Source organism: Heterocephalus glaber, unplaced genomic scaffold (assembly GCF_053883595.1).
Source record: "Heterocephalus glaber isolate CG9 unplaced genomic scaffold, H.glaber_assembly_v1.0 deba00001688, whole genome shotgun sequence".
NCBI classification, from domain to species: Eukaryota; Metazoa; Chordata; class Mammalia; order Rodentia; family Bathyergidae; genus Heterocephalus; species Heterocephalus glaber.
Genome location: NW_028258413.1, coordinates 8,147,265 through 8,166,898, shown reverse-complemented (window position 1 = coordinate 8,166,898; position 19,634 = coordinate 8,147,265). Strand labels below are relative to the sequence as shown.

Genomic DNA, 19,634 nt, shown 5'->3' with positions numbered 1-19,634 from the left:
ACAGAAGTGAATTGGAGATTTTCTGGAAATCTTGAACAACTGTTGTTCAGCACAAGTGATAATGAACATGTTGCAGGACTCTGTCTGAAATAGGAAGTTAAGTCCAGACCTTGATGGTGGAGATCCAAAAGGTGCTGAGGAACTTGGGTAAATTCAAGAGCGACCAATGGTGTTTGAAATAAATATCTCAATGCTTAAACAGTGGTTAGAAAGAGACACAAGTTTGGGCTGGGAATTTAGCTCAGTGGCTCTGCCACCTGCCTCACAAGTGAAAGGACCTGAGTTCGATCCCTGGTACCAAAAAAAATAATAAAAGAGACAAATGAAATTAGCTAAAGCCAAAAGAAGGGTTTGTGAGCTATGATGACAATGTGGGTAGCACACAGAATCGAAGGAAGAGCTGAACACAAGACTGAGGACACGGACTAGAACCAGGGGCAGCCATGGTCCCCTCTGCTTTCCTATGAGCACCTTGGTTCCCCCTCCTGCCAGCAGCCCTGGGATCACACACTAAGGACAAGGGCTCCTGGGATGCTCCAGAGGAGGTTGCAGCTGGCCCAGCTGAGTGACTCGCCTACCACATGGCCCAGGCCTGGGTGGGGTGGGCAGAAAGACAAGCTGCCCCGGAGTAGGAGCAGCCAGGCTCCAAGAGGAGGACTGGAGCTATTACTTGTGCAAGAATAAGGGCAGACCTCATGGAAAGCAGAAAATGCCAACAAATCCCTCGTCCTGCTGATCAATGGTTTTAATGTCATTGCCACCGGTTTTGTCACCGCAGAGTCACAGGCCAACCAGCTCCTATCTGATACCCATCATCACCAGCATCCATGATTCTAAGATACTCTAACTGTGAACGGCCAACAGCTCACTGGGACAGTGCCGTCGTTGACTGTTCTCATGTGCGCGTACAAGGAAATTCTGAGGGTTAGCTTCCATGAATTAAAGGAAGACTTTTTTATTGAAATATAAAAGTAAAGGTAGAGAAAGGAAAAAAGATCCTGGGAAGAGCCTTCCCCCAGTTACTAAGATTGCTAAAATCAATGTTTCCCAATTCATTAACCAGCTCTCACCTAATTATAAGAGTAGCAACATGGCATTTGGCAAATCTAATGACTCCCAAGGGAAAAACTTCGGCTGGGAGGTCTTTCTCTACCTCTTAGCATCATGTCAGGTGGCCTCCTGAAGGCATTGTGAAGGGACTCCTACGTGGAGCTGAGCCAGTACCGGGACCAGCACTTTCAGGGTGACAATGAAGAACAAGAAAAATTACTGAAGAAAATTTCTATATTGTATGTTGGAAATCTTTCCTCTTACACAGCTGAAGAACAAATTTATGAACTCTTCAGCAAAAGTGGTGACATAAAGAAGATCATGATGGGTTTGGATAAAATGAAGAAAACAGCATGCGGCTTCTGTTTTGTGGAATACTACTCGAGAGCAGATGCAGAAAATGCCATGCGTTTCATAAACGAAACTTGTCTGGACGACAGGATCATTTGCACAGACTGGGATGCAGACTTCAAGCAGGGCAGGCAGTACAGGTGCAGGCGATCTGGAGGCCAGGTTCGCCATGAGTACTGGCAGGACTATGACGCTGGAAGAGGGGCTACAGAAAACTGGCACAAAAGCAGTGAGTGGCAAGAGCCCTATCAGGGCAAAATTCCCTCCGTCGGACTGCTGAAAAAGTTACCAGAACTGTTTTCTGTTACCAGATCAAAAAGTGTGTTCCTTGTGGCTGGGGATGCGTTCAGTTTCAGTGATAGAGCAAAAAGAAACATGTTCCTCAGCAACAGATTCAGCCTATGGTGTTAATCTGTCAGCCAAAAATACCACACTTACAGGAAGACTAGAAAAATGTAAAAGTTTATTTTCTGATGCTCGGGTCTAAGTAGGCTCATGATCTACACTGGAACTTGGAACAATTCTTTTTTAAATTTGAAGTTTGCATGATGTAAAGTTCTTTAAGGTAAAATGGAGTTTTGCTATGTTGTATAGTTTTGCTATAAATTAGGAAGAGTTGTCTGACAACTGCATTTGTTTTCTATGTTGAATTCTAATCTCTAAAGGCAAACTTTGACCTTCCTAAGTATTTGTCTCAAAAGCCTGAGGTCTCAGGAGCCCCCCCCACTTCTGTGCTTTAGTGCAGGACTTGAGTTCTGCTAAATACATTTTTCAAAAGATGCAATGTTTTGCCTAAAGCTAAAAAAGAAAGTCTCTCTCACATGGAGACCCCCAAAGAATTTATTTTGCATTTGTAAACCAAGAGATGATTTCTTATATGTGAGTATAATTTTCACTAATTAGAAAAAATACAAAATGTTTTCATCTAGCAACCGACCATCTTCCAACATCCGGTAGTATGTGAAGGTTGTGGCCAGAGTACTCTGCTGTGAACATCTTTCATGTTAGACCAAGTGTGGGTTTTCTCAGTCAATTCCAAACTGGTTCTTGGAATTTTTTAAAGCACTGTTGATAGTTGTGAAGTAAGAAAAAACCATTTACAAACATCTAATGATACACTATTCATTTATAAACATGTTTTCACACCATACTTTGAACTAATTTATATTCTTCTGTAGTAAGACATAACTCAGATTTCTAAAGGCCTTAAAACCAAAGATATTGGTTCTTATTTGTCTTTTGTAATAGATTACAATAAAGTTGGACCAACTTATTAAAAAAAACCTTCAGCTGTGAACAGCCAGAGCCTCTCAGCTTCGTGGATATAAGCAGGTTTTCCCACATAGATACACAATGCAGAGTCCAATTAGGGGAGGGAGAGTGGCCAGCAAACACATCTACACTGGAAATTTGCAAATTTTATTCAGTAAGCACTTGTAGAAATATATCCTCTCTCCCTCACCTAGAAATCAGCCTTTATTTTAAAATAAAGTGATGTTGAATGCTCAGGATGTGTTCTTAGGCAAGCATATCTTTCATCTATTCAAGAGATTTTTACCTGCTCACAGTGTAAGTCTATTTTTAGCCAATCTCCCAAAATATCCTAGACATTTTTCTCTGAAGTTTTCTCATACAAATGACGCTAACCCATTTCCATCCCTCTGACTCAAGATCATTCAATGTGTACTAGGACCCATGGAGCATTACCAGTAACCTCTGCAGTAGGCTCCAGTCTCGACTCAGTGTAGGATGCAGGTCTGAGAAAAAAAAACTAAAAGAACTAAGAGGAACAGAAAGTGGGGGCCAGGATGACCAATGCCATTGCAACCAACAAAGGTGTTGGCCAGTCCAAGCCACTGATTTTTATTGGTAATCAATTGAGGTAAAGGCGAGCTACATGAAAGGGCAGAACTACATGCAAGGAAGCACAATCATGCAGGTTCTATGGAAATTAATGTAAGCAAAGCTCATAAAAGACAAGACAAAGCATTCTTGAATTAGGAACAGAATAGACAAAATATATGGTTGTAATTAGAACATTGTCCTTCTAGTAAGAAGATTTTAGTTGTGGCAACAGTATTTGGGTGTGAGTTACTCTGACCTCAGCACATAGGCTTCAGCCAGACTCGTTTCTCAAAGCAAGTCAATTGCAGGCTTGACTCTTCACAGCCTGCTCTGCTTACAACCTGCTTTGGGCATAATCAATATTGCAGTCCCCTGTAAATGTGAGGCTTGTCATCATTGTTCACCTGTCTAAATTTCACATTGCTTTCAGACAGTGCAAACCCATGCACCCACTTTCCTGTCTTTTTCCTGTCATGTTTTCAGTCACCTCTTCCAGGACAAAGTGCTTCCTGCTGACCAACTCCAGTTGCCACAAGAAACCAAGAGCCCACTCAGGGAAGGCAAGGCCAGCTCATTGATAGAAACGTGCAAGTGCTGCTGCATGAACCTAGGGCCAAGGACAGCAGAGCTGCAACTGCCCCAGGCTGAGGTATTGATCAGCAGAGCGAGGGAGAGGAATCCCAAGATGGGCACCCAGCCTGTAACAATTGTCAAGGTGCTCAATGCAGAACTTGAGAGCCAGGAGCAAAACAGAGGGTTAGCATTGGTAGCAATTGGAGAGATTGATTTTATGTCTAGTGTATCTGTTAGTTTGGGCTTTCTACACCTTTATTTTAACTTAACTTTTCTAGTACCTCCTGTTTATTCTATTTACAAAAGTACCAGCCTGTGACAAACTAAACACAAGCAAGACCTTCACCATGGGTCATATCAGACACTCTGCTCTGAGAAAGCTTAATTCCCCCTCTTTCTCTTCTCCTCCTCCTCCTTCTCTTTCTTTTTCTCCTTTTCCTCCTCCTTCTTCCTCTGCTTCCTCCTCCCCCTCCTCTTCTTCCTCCTCCTCCTCTTCCTCTTCCTTCTCTTCTTTTTGTATTTTTGTGGTGCATACAGATAGTGATATGTGTAACATCCTGACCCTCCTCCTTCTCTTTACCCCTCCCTCCTCAATCCTTTCCCTTCCCCTAGAATCCACCTTAGGGTATTTTTACTTTAATATAGTTATGACTGTCATAAATTTTCATATGAGGTTAACTTAGAATAAAAGTAGAATTTTGGCAATGCTTGGCCCCACACTCCTGTTGATTTAGAAGCCTTGGTGCAGTACTGGAGTGAGAGAGAGACTATATACTTTTCTGTTGACTGAGTTCATTATTACAGGGACCAGAACCGTTTCTAAATGTCATGAAGGTGTGAGGAGGGAGGATAAAAGCATGCAGAAAACAAAGCAGAACTTTTCATCAGAATCTTGTTTTGGGTTGATTCTTCAGATGTCAGAGATAAGAAAGTGTTGTATTTTATTTCCTGTCCATTTAAACTACTGTAAAAATGACTAAAAATCATACAGTCTCAAAGATCTCAACTTTTCATGTTACCATTTCATTGCTTATGCTCATAACTAAATTAGAACTCTTGTTTTGGTTTTAAAAGTTTGGATCTCTGACTTTTCTATTTTGCTTCTTTTCTCCTCTGCCTTCCCTTTTCCCCCATAGTGGACAGACTACATTTATGGGTGGCAGGATCGTTGGGTAGTTTTGAAAAATAATACTCTGAGTTACTACAGATCTGAAGATGAGACAGAGTATGGCTGCAGGGGATCCATCCTTCTCCTCATTCCTGTGCTTCATAACTGGCACATGGTAGCTGTATACATTATGGGGTGCAGTGTGACATTCTGTTACTTGGTGTTGGTAGTGACCAACATTGTGATCGATTCACCAGTCAGTGAGTGTGAAAGTTTAACATTTATTTAGGACAAAAGGAGAGGTGCAAAGCAAGTTCTCAAGAAGAAAAAGTGCTATGAAAAGCAGTGCTCTGCAGAGTGAGTGTGGGCCCGTTAGAGGAGGGAGAGAAATTCACCCTTCAGAGTGCAGCAGAGTGGCCGGTGAAAGGCTCAGAGCACCCACGAGCTAGATAGCCGCTGTCTCCTACAGCCTCCTTCAGACCCCAGATCTAGCCCATCCATCAAAAACCCATTTGACCTAGTGCCAGAAGATTGGCATCAGGTGCAAGGCTCGGCTCAATCCTGTGTAGAACTGAGGGCATCATTCTCCATGATTGACAGGTCTCCTCGATTGACAGGTCACATCCAGTTACCCAGCTGCTTTGCCCTGCCCTAATTTCCTGCCTCAATTTCAGTGCATTATACCTGCGTAATGACCAGATCTGGGTAATTTACACATCCATTCCTCAAATGTTTATTATTTGTGTTGGGAATATTCAAAATCCTCCCTACTAGCCATGTTAGAATATTCAATTAGCTATTAGCAACCTCAGTCATCCTACCTTGTTATAAAGCATTAGAAATTCTTCCTGCTGTCCTGAACCCTTTGCCATTGACCCTTCTCAATTCACTCCCCACACCCTTCCCAGGCCTGGTGACCAACCTTCTCTCCACATCCATGCAATCCACCTTTTAGCTTTCCCATGTAGGTGAGAACATGTAGTATTTGCCTTTCTCTGCCTGGTTTATTTCACATCACACAGTGCCCTCCAGTCAGCTCCACCCATATTGTTAGAGACGATGGATTTCACCTTTCCTGTGGTGGAATCTTATCCCACTGTGGGTATCCGCCATGCTTTCTTCACCAGCTCCTGCACCAATGGTAGCTTGGGTGGTTCCACGGTAGCTTGGTCGCATGGATCACACTGCAGCACACATGCAAGTGCAGGTGTTTATTCCACAGACTGATTGCGTTTGCTTTGGGATCATGGAGCCCACAGAGGAGAAGGTCCCCGTGCACCACTCAGGCAGCCCCAGGAGACCAGTAGGGAGATGGCCAAGGAAGCGGATAGCTTACCCTCTCACCACTCCTCTCCAGCCTCTTATTGAAGGTCTCTGTGTAGCTAACCCTATGGATGTTCAGCAGGTCAATTTCTGGGCCCAGTGTGCAACATAGGAAAGGGTCCAGAATGGATCTCTATTGGAAGTCCATGCCCCCACCCCAGCAGACACAAAAGTGCCATTCCTACAGACTAGAATCAAGTTGGTCACACTCCCTGCACTGCCTCCCAGCTCCAAAGCGACCCCTCAGGACCAGCTCTGCCATGTGGGACAGAAGTCCCCTCAGCCACCATCCCTGCCTCTCGTAGAGCTCTCTCTGCAGCAGCACTGGAGGGGACTCGAGAGGAAGAGATCTCATGGCCTGTGCCACTGCTGTGTGTAGTCCACAGTGTGAGTGGGAGGACTGGCCCGGTAATGGGAATAGAATTCATTTCCCAGGGTTTCTGTGAATACTGACTTTCAGAGTGCGTATATGGCCCTGGACTTCTCAGAGGGCAAGTCAGAGCAGCTTTGATTTTAATCCTTTCTGTCTGTTATGCCTGATTGGAGGACAGGCACTGGGCAAGCCTTCTCTTGTGCCCGGATGAAAAGTGGGGTGGCATTAGGATGATCCGCCATAGGGCCCAGGGATATAAAATCCCACCATCACTCTCAAGTCGATTTTTGAAGGTGTCTATTCCAAAACATCAGTTAGCCCTGCAAGCTTTGCTCAAGGGGAGACTGGAGCTCCCCAGTTGCTGACTATGGACTCTGCCCCACCAGGCTCGGTGCTGAAGAAGGAAGAGAAAGAACTGGAGACACAGAAGCTCTCGCTTGGAGGACACTGTCCAGGTGTGACTTCCGCTGCCTGACACAGGTGCTCAGGGCCAGCCTTTCTCTGTCAGACACCCGGAGCATCCTTCCGGGCCCCTCCCCGGGGATGCATCCTGGCTCTCCAGTCCTCCCACCCAGCTCAGTCCTGTTTTCCTGGCAGCGCATCAGTACTGGCCTCCACCTTGCACTGCACACCTCTCTCGTGCGTGATTCTACATCATCAAAGCCAGATCTTGCACCCCTACTTGGCTCCCACTAGCCCAAGGGAACAGTCATCCACCTGCATCCAGCAAATCCTACAGCTGAGGTCCAGCCCAGCACAGAGCGACTCTGCTCACCTTCCTCTCCAGCCCTGCCAGCCCCTCTGGGCCTCCACATGACCACCACCACCTGTGGTACCTGTCAGACCCGCACTGCCTTCAAGTGAGCTGTGGGCCTGCTGACCGGGTGTGCACAGGATACAGAAGGAGATGGCTTATACACTGCTTCCTTATAAACTTCTTCCTTCTCCCTCCTTTTTCTTTTCCTTTCTTTTCTTTCTTTCTTTCATTCTTCCTTCCTGTCTTTCTTCTTCCTTTCTTTCTTTTATTTTTCTATTGGAGATTGAACCCAGGGCCTTCATACTGGCTGCATCCCCAACCCTTTTTTATCTCTATTTTAAAACAGGATCTTGCTAAGTTGCCCAGGCTGGTCTTGAACTCACAATCTTCCTGCTTCAGCCTCCCAGAGTGCTGGCGTGACAGGTGTGCACCACCACCACCCCAAGTGGCTTTCTCAGCTTCTGACAGAGGAAGTAATTTTCCACTTGGGTTGTTCCTGAGAAACTTTCCTCTGTAACTCATCACTTTCCATCTTGACCCATGTGTTCCTCTTCACCTATCTTTTTCTTTCCTGGGACCCTTGATCGAACACCCCTTTGGTGATCACAGGCACGTGGCTCAGTGGTAAACTGTCCCCGCTGCCTCACTATGGTTTTCCCATAAATCGGTCTTCACAGCTGTGAGGACAGCACTGGCAATCGATGCAGAAGCGAAGACACTATGCAAACTGCTGGACTCGCGAGTTCTGCCTGCTAAAGCAGGTCCCCTGACTGTGTCCCTCCAAAGCATGAATCAGAGGCCTCTCGCTGAGTAGCTCCCTTCACGTCCACAAAAACTTCTTCTTGTTGATTCTAAAAATAAAGGGGGAAATAAAGTGCCTAAAAATTTTTCCTATGCACAAAATCAAATAGCACTTCAGACCCCGTCTTCCTTCTAAGTAGCTCCATGTAGTAAGCTGTATAGAGAGGGAGAAAAAATTTAAAAAATAATAAGTGACTTTCAAATTTGTTTTTGCCAGTCTCTACTGACAGTATACAATTTCATAGTTCTGAATATAAATCCAGTAATCAGAAGACCTTCAGACAACAAAGGAAAAAGCCAAATCCTCAGAATAGTTTCATTTTTGTTTCCCTAGAATTGAGGTCTCTTCGTACCAACTCCTGATTCTCGTGGCTGCCATGGATCTGCTAGAGGCAGCCTCTCTGGCTCGTCCTGCAGCAGGACCGGTCCGTGAAGGAGGAAGACTTTCCTCCACCAGGATGCAGAACGGGGTGTGAGTGCCCCCCTCTCTCTGCTCCTCCTGCCCATAGCGGTGGACTTGGGCTTCAAGGCCAGCGTCTCGAAACCATCTCAGAACAGGAAGCAACCTTGCAAGAAGGCATCCAAAGCTCAACATGACAGAACAGACAAACAGAGGAGTCTGGGGACCCCGACTGCCCCCACACCACAGCTGCAGGAAAGGAAGAAGCCCTTGTGTGTTTAGGCACCTGTGTGATAATCGTCAGGTCTACGCAGGGACCTTGTCTTTCTCTGCCTCACTAGATTGCACCAGGCAATGTTCATTTTCACCCAAGTGGACCTCTCTTCCCAATGTCACTTGGTTGTCAGTGACCGCAGTGTGCCACTGAGAATGCTGAATTTTGGGGGGGTGGGCAGTTCTTAGAATTCACAGAGAGGTATTTGGAGTTACCAGGTTATCCACCTGCTTTACAGTTTACCCACAGTTCTACAGTAAAGTCACTGATTCCAGACCCTACAGGCCTCAGAGGCCTTCAACTTGGGAAGCTGAATGGTCAGGAGTGAAGACTTTGTGCACACTCAGCCCAGAGAGGAGGCAAAGAGAAGAGCAGCCCAACACAGGCTCTGCAGCCCACAGCTGTGTGGATGGCACAGTAGCAAGGAGAAAGCAGCTGTAGTGATGTCAGTGTTGGAGGATTTGTTTATTAGGCAGTTAGGAACCTCTTGTTACATAAGAGACCTTGAGCGAACACAGAAGAGCCTGGGAATCATGGGAGTCTACTGGGAATCATGGGAGCCTACTGGTAAAATCCATGTGAGACACAAAGGAAGACAGACCAACATGGCACCCTGGGCTACCCTCAGCATCTGTGATGTTCGCACATTCATTATCTCAGGCTCATGGTGCTGCTTGGTTCTTTCTTTGAGGTCACTTTTTTAAAATGCAAGCTCCTCACTGACAAAGCCCTTGTAAATGTGGTGAATCAGAAATGCCCAGTCAGCAGGGCCTTCCTGTGCCCCTACTGAGGTTACACCCCACTCCTCAGGGGCTGCTGGTGGGCTGACTCTGACATGGGCTGCACTGAACAGCACTAGAAATGGGCCATGGCCGGGCAGGTTCACGACTGCACAAGCACCATCTTTGCAAGAGGCAGCCCATGTGATGTCTATGCAACAAAACTTACACAGGTAAAGCCAAGAAAATAATACTTTATAAGGTCTGGGGATTTAGCTCAGTGGTTTCGCCACCTGCTGCGCAAGCGCAAGGACCCAAGTTCGATCCCTGGTACCAAAATAAAAAATAAAAAAAATAATACTTTATAAAAAGGAATGAGGAAAAATATTAGGGTTTGAACAAGGAGGTGGTCCAGGAGGCCTTTCATGAATTGTTATTGATATTAGATATTCTCTACTATGTAAAATTAAATAATAGATAATGAGGGTCTGATATAGTAGTTAATAAGTGCCAGCTACTGATAACCATTTTTTAAGTTTTACAATGAAAACCTAAAGACCCAATATATGATACACTGAAGTCAGTTTTCTCATGGTTTGGTTTGTGGTCCTGGGGACAGAACCCAAGACCTCTCCACCACTGATGTACACCCTCAACTCTGAAACCATTTCTGGTTTTTCCTGGCACCATCTCCAAAGTCTAAAGATCATAGGATACATACCTGGCATACCAAGTGCATTAGCATGAGCTATGTTGACCGATAGCTCTGTGCTTGTTTAAATACAGCCATTGAGGATAATTCAAATGTGACACGGCTTCCCACAGCCAATCTCCTGCACTCAACTAAAGCCTCCACAAAGTGCAATCTCCTTTTTGCTTCTCATTTTTCTGCTGTCTCTGAACTCATAGTTGAGGAAAATAGCCAGAAGGTAGCCAAGAAGTGTGCAGATAGTTCACACACAGTGCGAGGTCATCAAACTCTCCTTTAATGTAATACTGTAAGTAGTTTCTTAAACGAGACATACAACCTATGCTTTAGAAAGGCAAAGATTACTTAGTAGGATTGAATATTAAAAAGATGAAATGATAAGAATAGATTCTGCTTATCAAAATGGCCAATAAGTCTTTGTAGTATTTGCTTGCTAAATATTTTTTGAAATAAACATACCTTCAATTTCTAAATTTTCTCTCTCCCCAACAATATCAGGTACATGATAGTCACTCAAAAAAAAATACACATTAAATGAATAATGAATGGACAGTACATGCTTTCACAGGTATTTACAATTGGAACAACAATATTTTTTAAATTGTAAATTAAAAAGAAATATACATCAACATACGTGTTACATGTTCCTCAAATTTGCATTACTGCTATGTGAGAACATTTTCTAGTCTGTGGGAAAATGGAATTCCTGAGATCATCGTTGGCTTTTATCCATCATTTTCCTCACTATCAAATCATCTTTCCTTATGTGACTCGGGAGTGTGAATTGAGGTTAGGATGTTTAACTTTAGACTCCTTTTCTATTATCTGGGTAAATAGGCTCCATCTTCTGGAAAAAGTAGAAAGATAACCTTGGGATGCCGAATTTTTTTCCCCAAAGTATACCATATGCAAAAATGCAGACTGATCCTAGAAGACATCTTCTCTGAACAACTCTCGGTCACCACAAGCAATGTGTGCTTTCTGCTTCATCAGTCCCTGACACACAGCAGCCCAGCTGTTGTTTGCATTTATTCAAATATTCTCTGCCAATTAATTATGTTCATCTTTAGGGTCGGGGATTTACCTCAGTGACACCGCACCTGCCTCGCAAGCACAAGGTCCTGAGTTCGATCCCCGGTACCACAAAAAAAAAGAATTACTTTCATCTTTAAAAGTAAATTACTTAAAATTACATTCAATTTCTTTCTTGAAACCAACATATTCTTCCCTGTCACAAAGCAAATCCCCGGCCCTGAAGCTGACCGGTCTCCCTCTCTGCACACTGTGCCGAGGTGGACCCACTGCATGCTCGGGACCTGCACACACAGCGCTGGCCTCCGCTGGAGTCTGGGGGGCTGACTTGGAGATGAGTCTCTAAGCCCAAACCTAGGAGGGCTCGCGAGTCTTTATTGATTTCTTAGTTTGAATTATTTTGGAAGGCTTTTAACACAATGTCGTAGGTTCCTGATGGAAACATAAAACAGAACAAACGCTGTGCACAATATTTCCTTCTCGGGTTCACAGAAGCCAGGGAATCATTTATATCTGTGTTGTGTGTTTTGCTTCTCTTCCACATTCTCATGTACCTGCTCTTGAAGCACTAGAACAAATTAATTGAAAGAAAACCACTGTGAAACCACTTGAAATTGACCCTACTGAGTTTTAAAGCCTCAAGGGACCTATCTTGTGTTTTTCCGGGGTCTCGCTGTCGACATGATTAGAAAATGCATGTATCTTGCTTCGTGGTGATTTTCCAATGTGCACGAGGCGTGGGAAACTGAGCATTTCCCGAGACCTCATGCGCTGGGCACTCAGACTGGAACCGAACACCTTTCAAAACATTTTAACAACAAATAACAGTCTCTTTCACAGACCTGAAACCAATAATCACTTTTCTTGACCTACACTTAAAAACAAAAGCATCTTTTAACTAAGTAAGCGTAAAAATCCCTCTGGAGATGTTTTGATTTGTGAATGCCTTCATCCGGGACACCGCCTCCACGCCCCCATCACTCCAGCTCGATGTCCCCCGCGTACAGGGTGATGAGCAGGATGGCTATGAATCCCGTCAGCATGCCCGCGTTCTGGATCAGGAAGAAGGTGAAGTCTGTCTTCCTCCCCGTCACCTTCTCCCTGAGCATGTCGTTCATCTCCGGGAACTAGAACAAGACGCATTGTTAGACAACTCTTGCCATCTGGTGGCAAAACACAAAACAGTCACTGCAGACCGCCGTGGGGGAGAGGGCCATGATTTCAGGCGTTTAGATGTTGAAGAGAAGCTGAGATGTCCAGCACTTTCCAAGGATTGAAGGGGTGCACACGGCTCCGCCGAGCGCCCCCGCCCCCAACCAGCAGGATGGGGCAGACCTCCGTCTAGCCTGTGCGTGCGTGCGTGCGTGTGTGGGTGCGTGCGTGTGTGTTCCATCCATACCGTCCTTTCAGGACCCCAGCGCCCAGCCTCACTCCTTCCTCACACACTCCCTACAACCTCAGCCTGAACTCTTCTGCCTCCAGTTTTTCAACAGACCAAACCCTTAAGATTTCATCTTAAATTGCACCTTCCTGAAACACTTCCCTTCACCCTTCCCAACTCATGCTAGATTTCCTTATTGTCCCCTCTCATGGTAGACACTGCTTTTCCTTTTCATACCATTTTAGAACTATTTGTAATTCTCTGGTCAGCCCGATGTTTGTGTCTTGCATTTCATCCCTGCCAGACTGCAGAGACTAGACTGAAAGAATCACCCCAGGTCTCCAGTGCCTGACACAAGAAACATACCCATAGCAGCTGACTGGATAAATTTTTAGAAACAACCCTACATTTCATTTCTTTTTCTTCAATTTGTTTCCTTTGACTTGCTGTACCATCACAAAGTCATAAAGTTTTAAAATAAATTGTGTGTTATTCTAGGGTCAAAAACTATAGCATCATTACAGTGGAAAGACTTAAAACTCTAGGTATTTCATCTAAAATCTACCCTCTCTCAAAGATGGGTACTGACCAGGCTACATAGGAGATATGAACACACTGACTTCGCAAGGCACATTGCAAAGTGATTGGCTATGTACACCAGATCCATTCAAGGTGTTCAGGGTCCAGCTGATCCAGGAGTCTGGCTTAAGAAAATTTCTTCCAGGATAAAATGGTTGGAGCTGTGAAACTACTCCAGAAAAAGCAAAAGCACCATAAGTATATGCAGCATCCTTTGTTAGTATTGTTTCCTTAAACAGAACAACTCCAGTGGACTCTGCTGTACTATCAGAAAAAGGAGAAATGTCCAGCTGGAGTAAAGATAGGGTGAGGCCTGGATTCTGTGAAGATGAAGATCAAAGCAGTGATGCTTCAGGAGAAGATGTCCTAGCTGTTCTAGACAGTGATATTTGGAGCTACAAGTACAGATGAAAAAAATCAAATTATTAAATTATATGTTTGATATCTTCAGTTCCAAGTGAGAAAGCACTGTTCTTTGATTTTCATACAGTAGCATATTTTTTATTTTCTACAAAGCTGTCCATGACTCACTCACAAGTGCATAGGCCATTTCCCTCTGAAACACACTCACTCACATGGACACACAAACATATGCAGATATTAATACAGACATAGACACCACAGAGACAGAAATACAAATGCATACTGAACCTAGTAAGCATTGTCAAATGTTAATGTTAGCTACTTTAGTGAGCTAGCTTTAGTTTAATCCAAAAGCCTTTCACTGTTTAGAGACTTGAAATAACAGGATGCTATTTATTCTAACAAGTCCAGATGCAATGTTTGCACAAAAGAGAGGGACAAAGTTCTACAGTGGACCCTTGACTTATGAACTCAATTCGTTCCCCAGGGCAGTTGTAACTCGAGTAGGTCAGTGAAGGCTCAGGCTCCTCCTCACAGCCTTCAAAGTCTCTCTCCTGTTCACAGGCAGATCTCAGCGTGCTTAGAGAGACACTGGCCCAGGATTTCTCAACCCCACACAGGGAAAGATGCTGTGATGTTCCTTCCAGAACTCTTTATGGGTTAAATCTGTATCTGAGACTGGAAGTTAAATCTGGAAGTACAGGCGGCTGGCATTCGGGTCATAACTCAAGACTTTGTTCATGAGTTAAAACTAAAATTCTGGTCATAACCCGAGTTGTTCATATGTCAGGCCAGTTGTCACGTGAGGGTCCACTGTGTAAGGACAGATTATGATAGAAGACAAGTCTCACTTGTCAAAGGCACAATGGGCCTAGGAAAACATCCCTGCTTCAACAAAAGCAAATCATTTCACCTTCTACTAATGAGATCTCATTTTTAAAAATCAAGGAGACCTACTGTGGACTTACAGAGTGCTGGGCTCAAGAAGGGCGGGCTGAAACAGGAAAGTCCAAGTCCCCAAGGCAGGCCCACACGTGGGGAAGCAGCTTATCTCAGGTTTTAATTAGGACAAAACAAAATGCCTGAATGTCTTACCATATCAGCCAGAGAAATGTAGAGGAACATGCCCCCCGCCAGTGCAAATATGATATTCGGAGCAAAATTGTTGCCCACCAGGATGCCAAAAGCCAGCCCCACATAGCAGGAGCAGGCGGAGAGGAAGTTGAACAGCAAGGCCTGCCGCGTGCTCATCCCCGCGTTCAGCAGGATCATGAAGTCCCCTGGAAAAAGGAAACGCCACGTGAGTAGGGTTTGTCGTCCGGTGGGAGTGAGATCAGAGCCGTGTCCGGCAGGGTCCTTCATCGGGCATCTCAGGTATGCACAGGGGTCGTCGAGAGCCGCCTCTTACCTAGCTCGTGAGGAAACTCTTCGCACAGGATGGCGATGGACGTGCTGAGGCCCTGCAGGAGAGACAGCGTGCACGATGCCCCGATGGCCAGGCCGTCGATGAAGTTGTGGAGCGCATCACAGAGCGTGATCATCCAGGCGATGGTCCCGATTTCGGACAGCTTGGGCCCCTTCAAACAGCCACACGAACTGGGCTCCCTTTTGTTCTCCTGGAGAATAGCAGAAGACCGAGCAACACGATGACCAACATTTCCTGGGTTAGGGTCAGGGGTACAGAGAAGTAGGAGATGGCTCGTGTCTGAGAGAGACCAACTTTCCAGCTGAAAGTCTTTCATGGTTATGGGAAGCCCTGATAATATATAACAGAGAACACAAAGGTTATGGCAGGCAAAGGTACACCTTGATCGAGCCACTTAGACACATTTTACATCGGTTTCCCCCAGAACCAAACCTTTTCCCTGATATGAACAAATTCTTAGAACTACCTTCCTGCCATATAACATCTTACTCTAAGAATTGGATCAATGCACATACATTAAAGAAAGTTATCCAAAGAGTACATTTAAAGTCTTCTCCATGTTTCAATTTAAATGTGAAAGCCACAATCAGAGCAGGCTGACATCAAGGAACATTAATTCCAACTCCTCCTCTGGGCCTGTGTGACTCTAAACAGATTATCACAGTCAGTTTCTTTAACTGGGACACAAAGCGAAGGCAACTTGCTCCCCAACAGCTACAGTGCTCCCGCCTCATCCCCGGGGCTGGGTCCCCACCACCTCCAAATTTTAATCATTCTCTCAACAATCGCCGCAGAGTGCGCTTGGAACAGGCTTGCCTTTATGTCAGCACTTCTTTCCACTTTGAAATAATAATAAAAATAGAAAATCCGATCACAGACCCTTTGTAGGAATTTCAAGTTCCATAAAATAGACAGAATTGTACAAAATCAAATGATAAATGCCAACTAAAGCATTTGCCAGAAGTTGAAGGAAAAGATTATAACATGCGAATTCATTTTTAAGTAGGCGAGCAGTTTGCAATTAACCGGAGAACATTTCATTCCTAATCAACATATTTACTGAGTGTCTGCAGTGGGGACACAGGGCCTGTCTTTAAGATCCGTGTCTATGCTGGAGAACCAAGACATCAGGTTTATGGCTGGCTTTCTTAAAAAGTGCAACATACAACCAACCGAAAGGCACTTCCTCCAGGTCAACAACAGAGGCATTTACATTTATTTACTCTAACCTTGCTCAAAACACTGGGGGATCCACACTGTGAGGACTGACTAGATCCTGTAACACATCTTTTCACTGTTTCACTGGTGGCAAGTCTGTGTCTTTAGGGAATTTTATCTACAATTTTTCTTTTTTTAATAGTATATGTTTTCTGTTTGCAGATCCAGCCCAAATCACTTGGGGCAAATGCGTCCTTTAATATGGAAGACCGGGGCCACTGTGGTCACCTTCGTTGTCACCATTATCATCACCATTGATCCAGCTGTGGGGGTCACAGTAACAGCAAGGCTTATGTATAGCTCTGCTCTGAGTGCTTTGGGTGCATTTAGAGCAGTTCCATGAGGTGAAGCAACTGGTATTGTTCTAGCCATTTTAGAGCTGAAAAAATGAAAGCACAGAAAGGCAGTGAATTTACCCAGTGATAGAAGGGAGAGAAGTGGGCTTTGGGGTAACATTGTTTTATACTCCAGACTTATGGGGGGTCCTTCTTTGTTACAGGGTCTGCACCAGGGAAAATTCTCCTCTCAAAAACTCGTCCAAACACTCGAAGCAGCATTATCATACGTCTCTGATCTCCTTTATTTTCAAAAGTAAACCTCAGCTATATAAAAAGACGTCTGGGGCTGGGGATTTAGCTCAGTGGTTCAGGAGCCTGCCTTGCATGTGCAAGGTCCCAAGTTCAATTCCCCGTACCAAAAAAAAAAAAAAAAAAAAAAAAGACTTCCAGCCTTTACATCTGGGTCTTTGCTCTTGCTGACTGTGTCTTAAACGTCAGCATAGTAAACGGTCCTGATCGGTATGGGACCAGGAGGTGGCCGGGGCGACAGATAGCAGAAGTTGATAATCGTGGAAGGAGGTACAACATGTTTCTGGCAAAGCCATGGAGAAAGAGATCTGGGCTTCGTGTAGACCCAGTGCCTGATGCATCCCAAAGACCGTATGAATTAAGACAGTGTTTCCATCTTCCAGCTTGGCTTAGGAAATCACGTACGGTATTTACAACTTCCTCATTCACTTGTGATAAGGGGGAAGTTTGCAAAGCCAACTTGACCACCTAATGTCACGTAGTCTACAAACAAACACCCTCAGTGCTGCAAAAGAAATTAAATTAACACATCAGGCATAGCAGCCATCTGACCTCTAAGTCAAGATTGTGCTGACTTTTTAGCTACGCCACATGTTAACTCCTTGAGCTTAGGTCCCAAATCGTGCTGTTGAGAAGGTTAAAGTCCTATATTTTTATATTTTTGGAAGGGGATCTAAAAGGAATCAAGCTGTGTCATGTGCATGTACCGACTCCCCACAATGGCTGTAATCATTATGTACTGTAAACCTGCACTCATCAAAAATGTTTTCAAAATGAAACAAACCAAACTAGGCAAACATTTGCAGAAAGTTACAATTCACTCAACAAAGACACTGCTAAATTCAAGTTCCTTTAATTAACGCAGTGAGTACTGCACTCTCCTTGTTTGTTATCACTACTTGCCGCTGCCGCTGCTTTGGGCTTATGCTCCCCGCTTTGATTTTTCTCTAAACCTGCGGCTATTCCCGCCTCCGCCACGAGAGGGCAGATGAGCCCACAGCGAAGATGCGTCTGAAGTCCAAAGCTGAGCACCAAGTGGTCCCAGCTAAAAGAAAATTCTGCAAAAGTTGGATGGCACAGAAACTTGTTAGAGGGAAAAGAGGAAAGCTTCTAACAAGGGTGCATGAGCTTGGGCGTGATGATGTTCTTAAAGAAATCTCACCACTAAAGCTCGAGGTAAGCCAGGAGATTAATTAGCCAGAAAGGGAAGCTCACTCTAAAAATCGTCATTGCTGACTTCGTAAGTTCAAATGAATCAGAGTTGCCTGGGTCTGGTAGGAAACAAATCCAAAGGGTGTGAAATAACGCACACAGCACCTCGCATTTACAAAGCACGTCCACCCGCAAGCTTCCTTGTCTTCTCTTAACTTCACAGCATCCTCAAGAGAGCATTTTTAGAGATCATCCCCTGCGCGTCCATCTTACAGGAGGCAGAAACTGTGCCCCAAGGTCAGGATGTAGAGGAAGCTCCAGCCCACTGGAGTTCACAGTCCAGAGTGGAACACGAGGCGAAAGGCCGGGCCTGTGACGTGGAGCCCCACGCCGTCCCCTTTGAAATGACACTCCGCTCCCTCTCTGGCCTCTGTCCCGGGTTCTCCTGACCCGGCCACCTCGGCCTGCCCATTTCCTGGTTCCCACTTGAGGCTGACCATAGGGAGCCCCGGCTGAGGAGCTATGAAAGCAGGCGTCCTGTCCTCGGTGCCCATCTGTAGGCAACTCTGGGCCGAGTGTGGCTGCACGTGAAGTCACAGCCCCTGCCTCCCCAGCTCCCAGGGACTGCTTCCTCTCCTGCCCCACCCTCTGCATCCTGGGCCACTGGTGCAGGGCTCACCCTGGTTCTCTTCCTCCCCATACCTTGCTCCTCATGCAAACCCTGCTGCAAGAGTCTTCAGGATGCAGTCTTCTTCCCACCAGGACCCCAGCTGGTGCAACCGCTGGTGCTGGAAGTGGATACAGGAGCCTGCAATCAGATGCTTCCATTGGGATTTTCCTATATGCAAAGCACTGAGGAAAAGGACCCTGGTTGTATGTAGGGTGCACTGCATTTCCAATGAGGCCCAGACCCTGAGAGGTGTCTGCCGTGTCCGGGATGTACAGCAATCCATGCTGCCTTGGGTTCCCAGGGCCCACAGGACAATGGGGCAGGGAGAGTGTGGCTGTCAGAGAGGGGCACAGGAGCCTCTGGGCAGCCCTGACCCAGTGAGTGCCTTGCAGACCCCAGAGACCATGGAAATCTCATCCTGAACTGCTCTTCTCTCGGAAGCAGTCAGTGCAGAGATGGATCCCACCCGGGGAGTACTGCATGAGGTAGCATCGTGCTCATGGTGGGCTGGTGCTGTCCACCAGCAGAACGTGAAACTGATACTCACACGAGTTCCACCATATGTCGAGGGACAGCCCCACGCTGTCCGGGAAGGCAGCGGGACAGTGACAGCAGGCAATCCAGAGTCTCACCATGTCTAATCCTGATGCTTTCTCTTTCCCCCCAGCAATAAAGTTCCGTGGTGACTCCCCAAAGCCACTCAGTTGTGCACAGACATCTAAGTGTGCCCACAGCACACTGTGCCCTCCTGACTAAGCAAGCTTTTTCACAAGTGCCTAAAACACAAGGAGGATGAGAAATCCTCTGAGTGGAATTTCTGATTTCTCACTTCCTGCAGAAGAAATGCCTGGGGTTCAGAGCAACATTAATTCAGGGCAGGCCAGGCTTTCAAGTGATAAAGTCAGAAAATGGGGAGCAAAGATACAAGGTGCCTGGTGAATGC

General features: G+C 45.5%; 1 protein-coding gene and 1 pseudogene across 2 annotated transcripts in view; one reads left to right on the top strand and one right to left on the bottom strand.

Annotated features, from left to right (window-relative positions):
• The first annotated feature begins 1,164 nt into the window (after nucleotides 1–1,164).
• LOC101697968 (nuclear cap-binding protein subunit 2-like) lies at nucleotides 1,165–1,634 on the top strand (annotated as a pseudogene).
• A 3,554-nt stretch (nucleotides 1,635–5,188) lies between these two features.
• Nucleotides 5,189–19,634, bottom strand: part of Slc39a8 (solute carrier family 39 member 8) — a 68,336-nt gene continuing 53,890 nt past the window's right edge. For both annotated transcript variants that reach the window (XM_021245425.2, XM_087198819.1), the window contains exons 7-9: nucleotides 15,047–15,254; nucleotides 14,734–14,918; nucleotides 5,189–12,442 (exon numbers count right to left, since the gene is read on the bottom strand). In XM_021245425.2, coding sequence (XP_021101084.1) covers nucleotides 12,293–12,442; nucleotides 14,734–14,918; nucleotides 15,047–15,254 — 543 coding nt within the window. In that variant the 3' untranslated portion in view covers nucleotides 5,189–12,292. The remainder of the gene's footprint in view (nucleotides 12,443–14,733; nucleotides 14,919–15,046; nucleotides 15,255–19,634) is intronic.